Source organism: Chenopodium quinoa, unplaced genomic scaffold (assembly GCF_001683475.1).
Source record: "Chenopodium quinoa cultivar QQ74 unplaced genomic scaffold, ASM168347v1, whole genome shotgun sequence".
Taxonomy (NCBI): Eukaryota; Viridiplantae; Streptophyta; class Magnoliopsida; order Caryophyllales; family Amaranthaceae; genus Chenopodium; species Chenopodium quinoa.
The window spans coordinates 2,969,941-2,983,619 of NW_018744239.1; the positions used below are offsets into that span (position 1 = coordinate 2,969,941).

General features: G+C 34.1%; 3 protein-coding genes across 3 annotated transcripts; 1 reads left to right on the top strand and 2 right to left on the bottom strand.

The window, feature by feature from the left end:
* Window positions 1-220: 220 nt before the first annotated feature.
* Window positions 221-4,163, bottom strand: LOC110694167 (transcription factor bHLH90-like). Its single transcript, XM_021871341.1, has 8 exons — window positions 3,076-4,163; window positions 2,770-2,955; window positions 2,573-2,651; window positions 1,918-1,986; window positions 1,343-1,825; window positions 1,018-1,215; window positions 721-897; window positions 221-564 (listed from the first exon to the last, which is right to left on the bottom strand). The coding sequence occupies exons 1-8, from the start codon at window positions 3,177-3,179 to the stop codon at window positions 502-504; spliced, it is 1,359 nt and encodes a 452-aa protein (XP_021727033.1). The 5' UTR covers window positions 3,180-4,163; the 3' UTR covers window positions 221-501.
* Window positions 4,164-6,642: 2,479 nt separating this feature from the next.
* Window positions 6,643-7,883, bottom strand: LOC110694168. Its single transcript, XM_021871342.1, has one exon. The coding sequence runs from the start codon at window positions 7,614-7,616 to the stop codon at window positions 6,885-6,887; it is 732 nt and encodes a 243-aa protein (XP_021727034.1). The 5' UTR covers window positions 7,617-7,883; the 3' UTR covers window positions 6,643-6,884.
* A 3,421-nt stretch (window positions 7,884-11,304) lies between these two features.
* LOC110694539 (glucan endo-1,3-beta-glucosidase-like) lies at window positions 11,305-13,004 on the top strand. The gene is made up of 2 exons (XM_021871720.1): window positions 11,305-11,553; window positions 11,899-13,004. Exons 1-2 carry the CDS (start codon window positions 11,481-11,483, stop codon window positions 12,855-12,857), a joined length of 1,032 nt encoding a protein of 343 aa, XP_021727412.1. The 5' UTR covers window positions 11,305-11,480; the 3' UTR covers window positions 12,858-13,004.
* The last annotated feature ends 675 nt before the right edge of the window (window positions 13,005-13,679 follow it).

The following is a 13,679-nucleotide window of genomic DNA, read 5'->3' on the forward strand; positions in this document are numbered from 1 at the left end:
TCATATTGAGAATTAAGATATAGTGATGCAACTATACAGGCCCAAGACTAGTTGGCTTTCTACACAACTTAGCAATGACCTACTCTGGATTTGTTTGCCATCTCTCAGAGACTTGTCCGGGGTTCAATCCTCACCCACAACAAGGCGGGTTAGACTGTAGAGTGTATGTTGTCCGGTGTTGGGTGTAGCGATTGAAAGAGGGCAGTCCAAGGATTTCATGAAACCCCAAAAAAATTACGTAGTAAAAGAATTGAGCACAACCAAAACTTTGGTAAGGAGTAACTAACAAACTAACAATTGTACCATGGACTAGTAGGTAGTGAACAAATGACAGCCAATATATACAGTGCTTAGGCTAGTTAACTGAAGCTCCTTCTACAAACTTAAGGCTAGCTGCCTACTGAGTACCTAAGTTAAATGACATCTATCAAGTCACAAGGAGCAAACTTGGCTGATTGTATTAATGCTGTTAATCTTCTTGTGACTTGAGGAGATCGAATTTTAAGCCGTCAGCCTTGATAATGAGTCTCTCAAGTCCTCCTCACGAATCTCTTTTTTGTTTGACTACAAAAAACGCAACATCAAGGCTACAGTTATTGGGTAATACCTACTAAATCATCTATGATCAGATGGTTTCAAAAAAAATAAAAAAAATTATCTTTGATCAGAGATGATGCATGAAGAATACACTCATGCTTCAGTTACAGAATTTGCTGTTACCTGAACTGTAAAATTGGTTGATACTTGGCCATCACACGTTGTGAGATTGGCATCTTTTATTGGCAAACCCAAAGCACTTAAAGCTTCCAGCAACTTTGTATACACACCGGGTTTCTGCTGGCATATGATTCTCAGCAAGAAGCTCCCATTACCAAGCTGGTTCGCTTGTACATTAGCCTAGCCAATGGCAATGATCCAATATGCATATTATTATAACCAAACAAAATTACATTCTAAATAAATTATGCACATAAACACAGTCAAGCCTTAAAAGGAATTTCTGTAATTCTAGTATACCTTTATTCTTTCAGCGACAGAGGAAGCTTGTTTAGGCTTGCTAACCTTTTCTCCCAAATCGGCTTTCAGCTTCAATGTATGTTTTTCATCAGAGTCTTCTTCAATCAAACTTTTCAGCTCATCCTGGAGCTCCTTGATCTCATTATTTAGCTCTTCTATGTAATCAATTGCATCTGACAGAGTAGCGGCTTTGTGCATCTAATTCATCAGAAAATACCGTAAGAGACAGAAATATGTATTTATGAAGGAGGGCAACCGTGCCAAAATATCAGCAACATAGATTAATATCGTCATCATAACAAAAATCAAGTAAAGCGGTATTTACCTTGGTGATCTTTGGGACCAGAGCACGAAGGGAAAGAATGCCATCATTAATCCTCTGTCTCCTATTCCTCTCAGTTAAAAGATTTTTTGATTTTCCAGTTCCTCTCTCTAGGCCATGTTTCTCCTGTACGATGGCAGGATCTTTGTGACAGACCATAAGTGGCTTGGACGGTATATCTTGAGACACGGAACAAGGGTTGGAATCAGGAGAAGGGCGCTCATCTGAAGGGAATGAACCAGTAGAGGATCCATCTAAGGTAGAATTGCTGTAGCGTTGGGCTACTGATGGGAGCATGCTGGGTTGAGGCCAAGCTGGGATGTTGGGTTGATTTAGAGATGATAGACCACTATTTGATTTTATATCCAAAAATGGATCAATGAACTGCCCATCAAAGCTTATAGTAGAAGTCGACATAGTTTCTAGCTCTGAATAGATGTTGAACTGACTCTTCACATATTCTATTACACTTTCATCCTCTTCTACCTAACAATTCATAAAATCATTTGAAAAAACGCAGAATTAGTATACACCTAGCATTAGTTCATATCTATTGAAAAGTTAAAATGGACTCTTACATGCTTTGATGAATATAGCTCTACCAGCCCACCGAACATAGGTATCAAAACATGAGTTCCACAGGATTCCTGGTAAAAGAAAGGCATAAGTTTAATTTGTTCGAATCAATTCTGGTATAACTCTGATTAGGAAAGATAAATTTCCTTGTGATAAAAGGGATTACAACTAACTCTTTGTTATTGGATACATTAACATAAATGAAAATACAGAAACATGTTTCATAAACACAGGAAATCTCATAGACAACACCATGTTTCTGCCTATTTTACATGAGACAAATTATAGGCAATAATAAGAAAGTAAGAATATCATATTAAATTCAAGCTGTTAATTCTTCTAAGAGATGAAACATAATTTCAATTTCAAATCAAAGAAACCTCGGTGGTAATCTCACAAGTCACAATAGCTTAGAACACCAACAACTTATATACACAAGTAATCTTATACTCCATAATCAACATGTTATCAAATAAAGGCAATACTAGCATATCATCCAAAAAAACTAAATCCAAGCAAATATTACATCCAATAGTCACTCTTAAGAAATAAGCAAGAATAAGAATTGAGCTACTAAACTACATAGTTAAACCTGTTACTCTTCAAAGATCAAACAGCATACAATTAAACTAAACACAGGAAGGAATTGAAACCGACCTCGGTTGACATCTTCAAATCCGATTTCTTACTAGTAAGCCACCGGGGTTGACAGGAAAGCACAACTTCTCCATGAAGCCTGCAATTCAATCCCTCACTAAATTAAATCATTAATCATGGCAACTCCAGTCCAACTTATTAACATAATCACTCTTAACATTCATAACATTAAAACAAAACAAGAGAAGAAGAAATACCCAGAATAAATAGACATAAATGGAGGCAAATTAGCAAGAACTTGACATGAATTTGTATTAGCCAGATGAACATAATTAACATCTTTACAAAATTGCATTGAATTGTTCTTCTCTCTTTTCCTCTTTCTCAAACCCATCTCCTGTCTCCCACCACCATTGCAGCAGCAACCTAGAAACTCAATAAACCTACCAAAAAACACAGATTTTACATCAAATTTTCAAACCAAACAAAAAAATCCCCATTAAATTTAACACTTAAATCTGCATAATTTAAAGCAAAATTGAGTAAATTATGTAAAAGGGTACCTAGAAGGATCATCACCAAGCTTCCAAAGAACACAATAATCCCAAATTCCTGAATCAAAAACCAAAGGTCTTAACCACTCTAATGCAGTTTCTAAGTGACACATTTCATCAAACACTTGGTATGCAACTCTTAGCTCTCTACTAAAAACCTTCTACTCCAAGTAAAAACCAAAAATTTCTCTCACCCCAGAAAAATTAACCACCCAAATTTATATACCCAAGTTCAAAAAATCTGTACAAAATCATTGCTGTGTCAGAAACAGCTGACACTTTCTCTCTCCTCTCTCTTGACTAACAGAAAGAGAAGGTTTAACGGCCTAAAGAACAGTTCAAAAAAGCGGGAAAGCTACTGGTAACGATCTAGAGTGAGAAAGAAGAGAGAGAAATTTCATGATGATGATATGATGACAGGTGGCAATTAGAGAAGGGTGGTCTACTGTAATTACTGTGAGGTGTGATGCAGAGGATTGTAGCTCGTAGCATGCGGGAGAAGCGTGAGATTTACGCGCCTGAAAATGGCGCGTTATATGGACCACTGTTGTGGTAGTACACTGTTACAAGACAAGGAAGAAGGGAGTCTGGAATCTTTTGGATATGGCTATTTTCGGAATTTTTTTTTTTTTTTTTTATGCTAATTTTGGTGGAGTGTTACGGTTAATGGAAGGGGTAAATTTTGATATTAATGGTGGATTATGGGTGATTAATATTGGTATAGACTTGAATAAAACTAGGTTTAGGAATTAGGATAGGATCTTAGAATAGGGCTAAACAAGATTGGAATTGTTTAGTTTTTTTTTTTTTTTTTTTTTAATTTAATTTCATTTTTGTGTAGCTAGATATATTTATAACTTTATGAAGTAAACCACTTGTTTCAAAATTGTATCAGTTTCTTAAAATTTTGTGATATTTCTTGATGATTTGTGTTAGCATATACGAAGTAACAAAGAAACGATAATACGGAGTAACAAATAAATAAATAACAAAATATAGGTTTCAATGTTTCATTAAATTTAAAATGTGTAAAATTAAAAAATACAAGTAATAAACTATAGGAGTATGGCCCAATCTTGACAATGAGTCGTGCTCATGTCATGTTGGGCTTTGCTAAAATAAGTGGCTTTGTGCTCAAACGTGAGAAAAAAACTTGTAATAATCAACAATTGTTGCCATTTAAACACCATGTTTGATTTAATTGGTGACCACAAAATTAGTCGTAATTTACGTGTTGTAGACTTGTAGTCTAGTTCAAGAACCACCAAACGAATTAGCCATGTTAGATTTAGTTCGGGTCTATATCGGGTCAAATTCATACATGTTATGGCTAAAACACATTAATACAGGTTGGAATTAAACCAACTGAAATACCAAATTAGTGTGCTGCAATTTTGATTGGTTAATTTGGTAACAATTTTTGTACTTAAAAAATCGTAGTCCTTAATTTGAAAAAGAGAGTGAAACTGACAAGTTTTCTGTAAATTTGGCATGAAATATTACATCATGGGGTTGGAAGATTGAGTATCACAGTACATCTTAATAGTCTGAGAGAGAATATCTAGCTGTCTTCTTTCTTCTTTTGTGCTTACAAACTTTCCCATTTCTGGCCTTTCATTAATAATGGGCCTAAATTAAGCAACTAATTGCAAATTTGCAAAGGACTAGCAAAACCTTGACTAATAATTCTCATTGATGTATTACATGTACTACGTATATGAAATATATGATTATGATTATGCGAGAGATAGTGTTAGATTCATCTCAATACAAAGCGCTCTATAATGTCTATTTGTTACGAGTTTAATTTTAGTTGCAAATAAAAACATTAATGGTCTAAGGAACGCTGTAAAGACCGTGTAAATAAAATTACGAACTGTATTATGAGATGAAACGATATAAAATAACCTCTTAACAAACTAGTGTACTTAAGTATTATAATCTTCAAATATAGGAAAAGTGGCACATATTCTATTGATAGAATCTTGTATTAGCTGGGATCACTAAATTGGCCATGTAATAATTGCTGGCTAAGCTACATCCAACACCTTAATGATAAAAGCCCAATTGAGTAAAGCCGGGAGAAATTGGTGGAATGTTAAAGTTTCTAGCCCCACATTAATCAAAAGCAATTGTCGCTCCTTTGGAATTTAAGTCCTTATAAAATTATCCAATCATTCAAGAATTAATCTATTCATGGTGGTTTTGGTGGCTGGGGTGGTGGTGGTTGATGAAGAATATGTGTAAGAGAGCATAAAGAGGGAATACAAGCAAAAACAAATATATTAAATGTGGACGATATTAAGTAATTGCAGTTAGGATTGTTCATCGGTTTATGACCGAACCGAAAACTGAAAATTAGAATTTTAAAAACCAAAGATCGAACCGATTAAATTGAGACCGAACCTGGCGGACCGGATTGAAAGAATCGGTCCAAAACCCGGATCGGACAACTTTGGACTGATTTAAGATTTTTTTTTTTTTTTTTTTTTTTTTTTTTTTTTTTTTAAAACTAATTTTTAATAAAGTTATGGAAAACACGAAAAAAGTAAAGGAAAAACTATATTTTAACGTCTTCTTTTGTATGCTTAGTGCAAAAGAGCTTATAAAATTTCTAAGCTTATTAAACAATAATCTTAACCATTATTTAAGGTTTCACATATATTTTTAATAAAAAATTAGCCCGGTCAAATACCGGTTTTTATAGGGTTTTGGAACAGACCGGACCGAATACCGGAAAATTTAAAATTCAAGAATCGAAGACTGGACCGATTAAATCGGTCCGGTCGTCCGCCTTGGGGTGGTCCGGTCCATTTTTTTGGACCAAACCGATTATTATTAACATATACACACGGATTAAAACAATATGTAATTAAATAGTAGAATGTAAATTAGTGTAAAAAATGCGTCTCAAAAAAAAAAAAAAAAAAAAAATTTGTGCAAAAAATAAATAAAATAGAATGTAAATTATAAAAAGAAAATATCCTACCATTTATTTCTATTTATCTTCATTATTAAATTGTACAAGTAGAAATTAAACCAATTTTTTTTGTTTTATCCAATGAAAACCCAATTTAAACAAGTGGCTTCATCACTTTCTTTTCCTTTTTAACCAAGATGAAATTAAGAAGTACTATGGCGTACATCACTCTGTACTTGTGAGTTGTGACAATAAAATGTTTGGTTATTGAATTGGTAGTTAAGACACGTATGTACTCTTTCAATTCCGAAGGTAAATAACATTGATTTTCAGAACAAAAGGCAAAAATGAGTATAGTAAATACAGATAAGACCATAATTTCTTAACTTGTTTAAGTAGATTGCTCATTATCTAATTGTAAAATTTGCTACACAAAAGCAAAATGAAGAGCTAAATCTAAGATGATGTACATGCGAAGTAATATACGTTCCAAACGCCCAAAATCAATAATTGCATTGATATTTCTATTTAAATTAGAAACATGACAACTATATTCAATTTCATCCGTACAAAATATATAATTAGATTATTGAAGATCTACATTTTCTAGCATGTCCATACTACACATTAGTATTAGTAAATTACTAAATTTGACATAACTAGTTAATGACCTTGCAATTTTGCTTCCAAACCCGGATTAATTATACACTGTCACTTAATTTAGATGACAATCTTTGTCATATATAGAAAAATATACCATTACACATTTTCACTCCTCAACCACCATACCATAATCTACCTATTTAAAAAAAAAAAGAAGCAAAGATAATTAAATAATTAAGTTTTTTTTTTATGAAGGAGATCTTCAATATATAACAAGATAATTAAGTTAGCAAATTTAAGGATAATCTCTAGGGTTTCCATGGTGATGATGCTCCATACCTCTTCCCATGCTATCAACTCGAAAATCTCTAGGGTTTCCATGTTGGTGATGAGATTCCATACCTCTTCCCATGCTATCAACCCGAAAGTCTCTAGGGTTTCCATGGTGATGAGACTCCATACCTCTTCCCATGCTATCGACTCGAAAGTCTCCATTGTTATTAGCAACTTTAGCACTAGGAATAGACCTTGCCTTAGGGTCAAATCCCATCATGATATCCCCTTCCTTAGACCGGTATCCAAACTCAAGGTCTCGGTCCTTAGGCCTCCCTCCACCGTGTTGCTTGCTATTATTAATGCTAGATTTGCCACTGCCCTTGTGATTATTATTACCACCTTGATGGTGGTTCATCATCATATGATCATGGTTAATGTTGTGGCTACTATTTCCATGACCTTTCTTTGACCCCTTATGACCTTTAGAGTGATGGGTTTTAGATGACTTGTCAGATTTCTTACCACAAAACCGGCCTAAAACACAAGCAACAGCTGAGACTACAAGAATGATAGCAAGGACTACAAAGACCATCCCAAAGGAACCACTCGAATGATCATCCGGGCTCGTGTTTTGATCATTGCTTCCCATTGAAGAGGTTGTAGTAGTTGGTGTTGGGTAGACCACCCCGGCTTGAAATGAGCCTTGTTGGGGTGGTCCGGGGTTTGGAAGTGTTTGAAATGAAGCAGACATTTTTGAGTGATTGATATTTTGTTTTCGAGTTTATGTCGAAAGAGACCGAGTTTTAGGATCGGATGGATGTTTTAAAGGGAGAAGAGAAGTAATGTAGGAGAAGCTAAGCTAAGCAAAAGCAAGAAGCATAGTCTCTTACAAGCTATGGTTTATATTGTAGAAGTGGATATGATAAGAGGGTTTTTATTTTTTTGAATTCAAAAAGAGGAGGAGCTTATTAAGATGATTTGCTTTTTCTTTTTTTCTTTAATAAAGAAAAAAAAAAAAGGGAAGCTAAGCTAAGTAAAGATTATTCCTTACTACGGAATAGAAGGAATACTTAAGCAAGTTTTCCTGATTTTTCTGCTTTTTAGGAAGAGAAAGCAATAATTTTTATCCTTCCATGGCCACATTCTCAAGTGTGTCCCCAAGAAAGTGTTTGTTTAAGTTCATATTGATCATTAACTTTTGCTTTTTAGAATTAGTGCTTCTTAAGGGGTCCATGATTTTCATGTTTATGTATGATGTCCTAGTCTCTAGCTCTTAGCTGGAGATATTATAAAGACCATGACTATAGTGGATCGATTATAAAATCAAAATTTTTTTTAAGGATTATCACACGTATACAATGTAGCTAACCAATGTCAAACCGTTAATATTATGTTTAAAATTTCACGGGGTAAATTATGAAAAGTAACACCTGATGGTTTGACTAACGTCTTGCATTGAAGTACATTATCAACCTTAGTTACCCTTTCTCTCAAGGATTCAACCCAAGACCGCGTAAGTAGCTCTCTACGTACCTTCCCTTCCCCAATTGTTGTTTTAGATCGAAAGGAGACTAGTTCAGCTCTTGGGTGATGTGACTTCATTCTTATTGTCCTTAATTACTAGGCTACTCCATTCCTTGTACACAAAATGACAATTAAGGTATCAAATCATGTTAAAAGAACAAATTAATTTTGTTGCAAGTCAAAATAATTGGCGTGGTGTGAACTAAAGTTTAATGCATGACGTTAACGGCTATATACTGATATACACATTCACACAAATTTTCATTTGAACAAAAAGAAGATAATTGGCAAAAAAGAGATAGATTATACATACTTAATTGAGTAAAAAAGGAAATTACAAAAATTGGAGTAATTAGAGGCAGTGACAAATTACAATATTCTTTTGAGAGATTTGCTTTTGCCTACTAAAAGGGAACACTTAACACGCCGAACAATATAATCAATTCTTATCTTTATTCTTTGCTTTTATTTTTCTAGAGAATGATTCTGACAGAATGTGGTAGGCCTTTTTCATTTGATTTTATCTGTCTTAAATTTTATGATATGATTACTTGTTAATTAGGATTTTTGATCGCTTAATCATTATTACTATCACTGCCTCCAATAATGAGGAAAGAATCCAGGCTGCTCGCTCTATCCTCAAGGCATAGAAACTTGTAAGGTAACATTTTTAGATACTAGCAAACTAGCAATTGCATGCTAGGCTCTATAGATTATATGGCAATTTGCGAGTTAATTGTTAGCCGGTTGTATTAGATGGCTTGACTTATTACCATTGTCTTGTTTTAAGTTTCTCATTCTATTTATATTTTGACGTAGTGTAAGATATTGTACTAACTTGAATTTAAATCACTCAAGCTGAATAGTAATGCATTTCACACATGACTAAATACAAGATCTGTTGTATTAAATCACACGATGCACTTTCTTATAAAAATTATTATAGGATTTTGAATATGCTTTCAAATAAAAAAATCCAATTCGAAGTAAGGATTAAATCAGGATTGCTTAATATCGCCATTATCAAATCAATGTGTTACATGTTAAAATCAAACGTAAATGACTCAACTACGTACCTTTTTACAATGAAACACTACAATAGTCGGAAATTTGTATGTAATTGGATTCTCCTCCTATACATGTCTGCATATATAGAAGATTTTGACGTGTTTATGGTTGGAAAGATGTAGGCACCAAACACAATCCTGGAAGTTACTTGGACATACTATAGTTCTGGTCCAGCATGCCAAAAGTCACATATACAAAAGCAATATAATTCAGTATTCTGTTACATTGTTTGCTTGAATAAAGTAAGCATCCATATTATAAAGTAACTAGGCAAATCGAATGTATACCTTGTAATTCCTGAAAATTATTGGCCTTTCAAAAACTAGATCGAACATACTGTATTGAACCTTAATTTTGCTAATAATTATAATTTAAGATGTACTTAGATATAGATATTACTTTTATATAATAACCGAGTTTAGGTGAACTTGCAACATATTCCACTTGGTCTTATTTATATTGTTCCAACTTGATTTATTCATTCTTATTATTTGATTGAAAGGATACTTTTGGCTGATAAAAAAAACCACCTTCTAATAGGGAGATATGATTCAGGTTTAAGTTCTGTTATATACTATTCTCTAAATTATGTTAGATAGTATTCATTCAAGTTTTGTGACTTTAATCATTAGGTTCGCATAAAGTGAGGCTTCCTTCAGCATTGGTGGCGGAGCTACATTGCCAATTGTGAGGTCAATTAATCCCACTTGTATATGAAGATTTTGTGAATTTTGTTATAATTTTGAATTTTTGACATTTTTAGTTTATTTTAACCCTACTAAATCAAATTTATCAGACCATAATAACTAAATTTTTTTTTCTTTCTAAATCCGCTACTATTTTTTTTATCAAAGGTTCTTCTGAATTAAATTATTTCGCTTTTGAAATTGAATATTTCAAATGAGGCAAAAGGGAATAGAGAGAGTACCTCGTTTACAGTTCATACAACTCCGATCTCTACCAAACTACCATATAGCAGGAAGCCAGAACATGAGGACATATGAGGACTACTCTGAAAGGTCAGGCAATGCAAGTCTAGCTCATTGCTTCAGTTGCTTGCCGGCCCTCCGAAATATTGGTCCACATTACATGCTATGTTTGATCGTCAATTTTGGTCCAAGTTACACAGTAATAAGATTTATTTGGTCCCAAGTAATAAACCCCACAGGCTTCAAAACTACATAGAATCTGCCTTTTCTTTTCCTCTCTAATTATAAATTTGCGCGTCTAAAGCTTACATATAGTACTCAAATAGTGCACGGAGATGTGTACTGCGTAACATCACATGGTGCACCCCACGCATCGACGACATATGTGGTACACTATACACACGTCGTACTAGTAATTTACATTTGCACTAGCATCCATTCTCAAATTGTGTCACGACAGTGTAATACCCGATAATTCGACATGACTTGACCTCAATCCATAATTGCTTGTATTAAGATCCTAACATTGGTTATTAACCTTGATACTTACTTATACTAGAGAAGCCAACAAGTTAAGTTCAAAGTGTTTTTGTTTCCTAGTTATAAAGTAACACACCACTTACATGCACTAATCTACTTAGACCTAAAAAGACCATATAGCTAACCTTGGTAGGTGATCCTCATAAAAATAAGAGAAAGTATTAGGTACATTTTTTTTTGTTCAAAAATCTTTATTTGACCGACCCATTACCATGCATCAATGCAAAAGTTATTTCTCTCATAGGTTGATGAAAAGAGGCTCACCTTATAATAATTAGAATTAAAAATAAAATCTAATTATCAATTTTTTTAATAAAAAGAAAATTCTTCATTGGTTTGTATGAAAGTGAAAATCACAACAGATCCCTAGGTAAAAAAGTTAATCATTCATGATCCATTTTTTTTAAAAAAAATTGACCTGTTCATACCAAACTATTAACCTAAAATAAACCCTCTTCCAAACTTATAAACTAATTTTACCCTAATTTTCTTTAATCTCCCATCTTTAAAGTTCTCCTCTTTTTATCCATTATCTCAATTTTCCAAATATCAATATGAAATCCCACTATTCTATAGCTTCACTAAAATCACTTCTTTTCTTCCTATTCCTTTTCTCACCTTCAAGTGGTAGGTTTAATTGTACTTTGTATACTTAATAATTAACAAAATTCACGGTGAACACATACAACTCATTTGGTAGTCGGTTGCACAATATTACTTCCTCCTTTTGGAATTATAGTCATGTTGTTGGGTTGATAGCGTAATTGAACCAGCAACGTGACTACTAATTCCCGAGGGAAGGAGTCATATAATAGCTTAATTTAATAAAATTTTGTAGTACCATACGTCCATACTGCCATATAACAAGCATATAATATAATTCTAATTAACACTTATACTAATGATACATTCCTCTATAGTTTTTTTACTTGTAAAATTTCTTTGATCATAAAATTTCCTCTGTTCTTGCAGCTGCACCAGTTGGAATATGCTATGGAAATATAGCAGACAACCATCCACCACCATCCTCAATAGTCTCCCTCCTCCAATCGAACGCGATACCAACGGTTCGAATCTTCAAACCATCACCAGAAGTGTTGCAATCATTCTCAGACTCAGGGATCAACCTAATGATAGGTGTCCCTAATGAAATACTACCTTCCTTAGCCAATAACCCTGTTACATTTTCTTTACAATGGCTTCAATCCAACATTTTAGACTATTTCCCACCTACCCATATCAAATACTTAGCAGTTGGAAATGAGGTTTTTTTTAAAGATCCATATTACACACCATTTGTTGTTCCTTCTATTTGGAACCTTCACCAAGCCTTAAAAACCCTTAATTTAGATCAAATGATCAAACTGTCTACCCCACATGCGGCGTGTGTTCTTGGGACGTCTTTTCCTCCATCTAATGGGAGTTTTAATAATGAAATTATGCAACAAATGATCCCTTTGTTACAATTTTTACAACAAAATGATTCACCCTTTATGGTAAATATATACCCTTTTTTTAGTTACATTAATAACAAAAAAGATATTGGTCTAGACTATGCCCTATTTAACTCCCAAGGGTACATGTTGGATAATGAGTTGTACTATAACAACTTGTTCGATGCCACGTTGGACTCGTTCGTGGCAGCGATGGAGAGGGAGGGGTTCCCTGGGGTACGAATCGTGGTGACGGAGACAGGGTGGCCTACGGGTGGGGGCGAGGACGCGAGCCCGGATAATGCTAGGATGTACAATGGAAATGTTGTTAGACGTGCTAGAGGAGATGTTGGGACTCCTATGAGGCCGGGTGTTGGAGTGGAGGTATTTTTGTTTGATATGTTTGATGAAAATGAGAAAGATGGACAAGAATATGAGAAGCATTTTGGAGTTTTTGAGCTTAATGGTATGAAGGCTTATGATGTTAGTTTTACCTAAGCTAATTAATGTAAAATGGTTTAATTGATCACTAAATTTTCACGTGTTCATATACTTGTAAAGATTTCTAGCAAGTTCATGTACTTTTTTATCATTTATTTCTCCAACTTTAAATAGAAATTAGAATGTAATTGCATTAATGCAGTATGTCACAACAATATATTATTTGCAAAGAAATACTCCATCCGTTTTTAAATACTTGCTTCATTTTTCCATGCACAAAATTTTAGGAGAAATTGTAGAAAATAATAAAATATGGAGGTAGTTGGGTAGTGGAGAGGATAAAAAATTATAAAAAACACAAGTAGTGGAAGAATAGGAGGAGAGAGAGTATTATGTTGGGTCTACTAAATGTGAGAAATAAGTAAAGACTAAATACGGTCCCTAAACTATCGTATTTGTGCCGTTTTAGTTCCTCTAAACTATTTTGTGCCTTTTTAGTCCCTCAGCCACCTTCTTTGGTGTTTGTCAGCCAAAAGTTGAGGGACTTTGATGACTAAGCAAGAGTTTAGGGACCATGACTTATTTTTTTTTTCTTTTTTTTCCCTTAAGAATTTATTAAAAAAATGAATCTCATTCTCTCTCCTCTCCATCTCCTCAGTTTCTTTCTCTCTGATCTCCGCCTCCCTCCTCCCTTCGGTCTCTCTCATCATCTCCGCCTCCCTCATCCCTTCTCATTCTCTCTCCTTGGTTTTTGAAGTCCAGCGCCACCCACCCCCATGGCTTTTGATCGGATTCGACCACTATCAATTAATGGATTTTTAGGTCGAATTCGACCATGAAAACTCCAGATCTAGGGTTTTCATGGTCGAATTTAACCAT

Excerpts from the sequence above, each read along its gene's own strand:
- LOC110694167 (XM_021871341.1), bottom strand. The coding sequence starts at position 3,179 with ATGTGTCACTTAGAAACTGCATTAGAGTGGTTAAGACCTTTGGTTTTT. Across the intron at positions 2,652-2,769 it reads TTTATGTCTATTTATTCTGG|GCTTCATGGAGAAGTTGTGC; the intron begins GTATTTCTTCTT and ends ATTGAATTGCAG. Across the intron at positions 1,826-1,917 it reads AGCTATATTCATCAAAGCAT|GTAGAAGAGGATGAAAGTGT; the intron begins GTAAGAGTCCAT and ends ATGAATTGTTAG.
- LOC110694168 (XM_021871342.1), bottom strand. The coding sequence starts at position 7,616 with ATGTCTGCTTCATTTCAAACACTTCCAAACCCCGGACCACCCCAACAA.
- LOC110694539 (XM_021871720.1), top strand. The coding sequence starts at position 11,481 with ATGAAATCCCACTATTCTATAGCTTCACTAAAATCACTTCTTTTCTTC. Across the intron at positions 11,554-11,898 it reads CCTTTTCTCACCTTCAAGTG|CTGCACCAGTTGGAATATGC; the intron begins GTAGGTTTAATT and ends CTGTTCTTGCAG.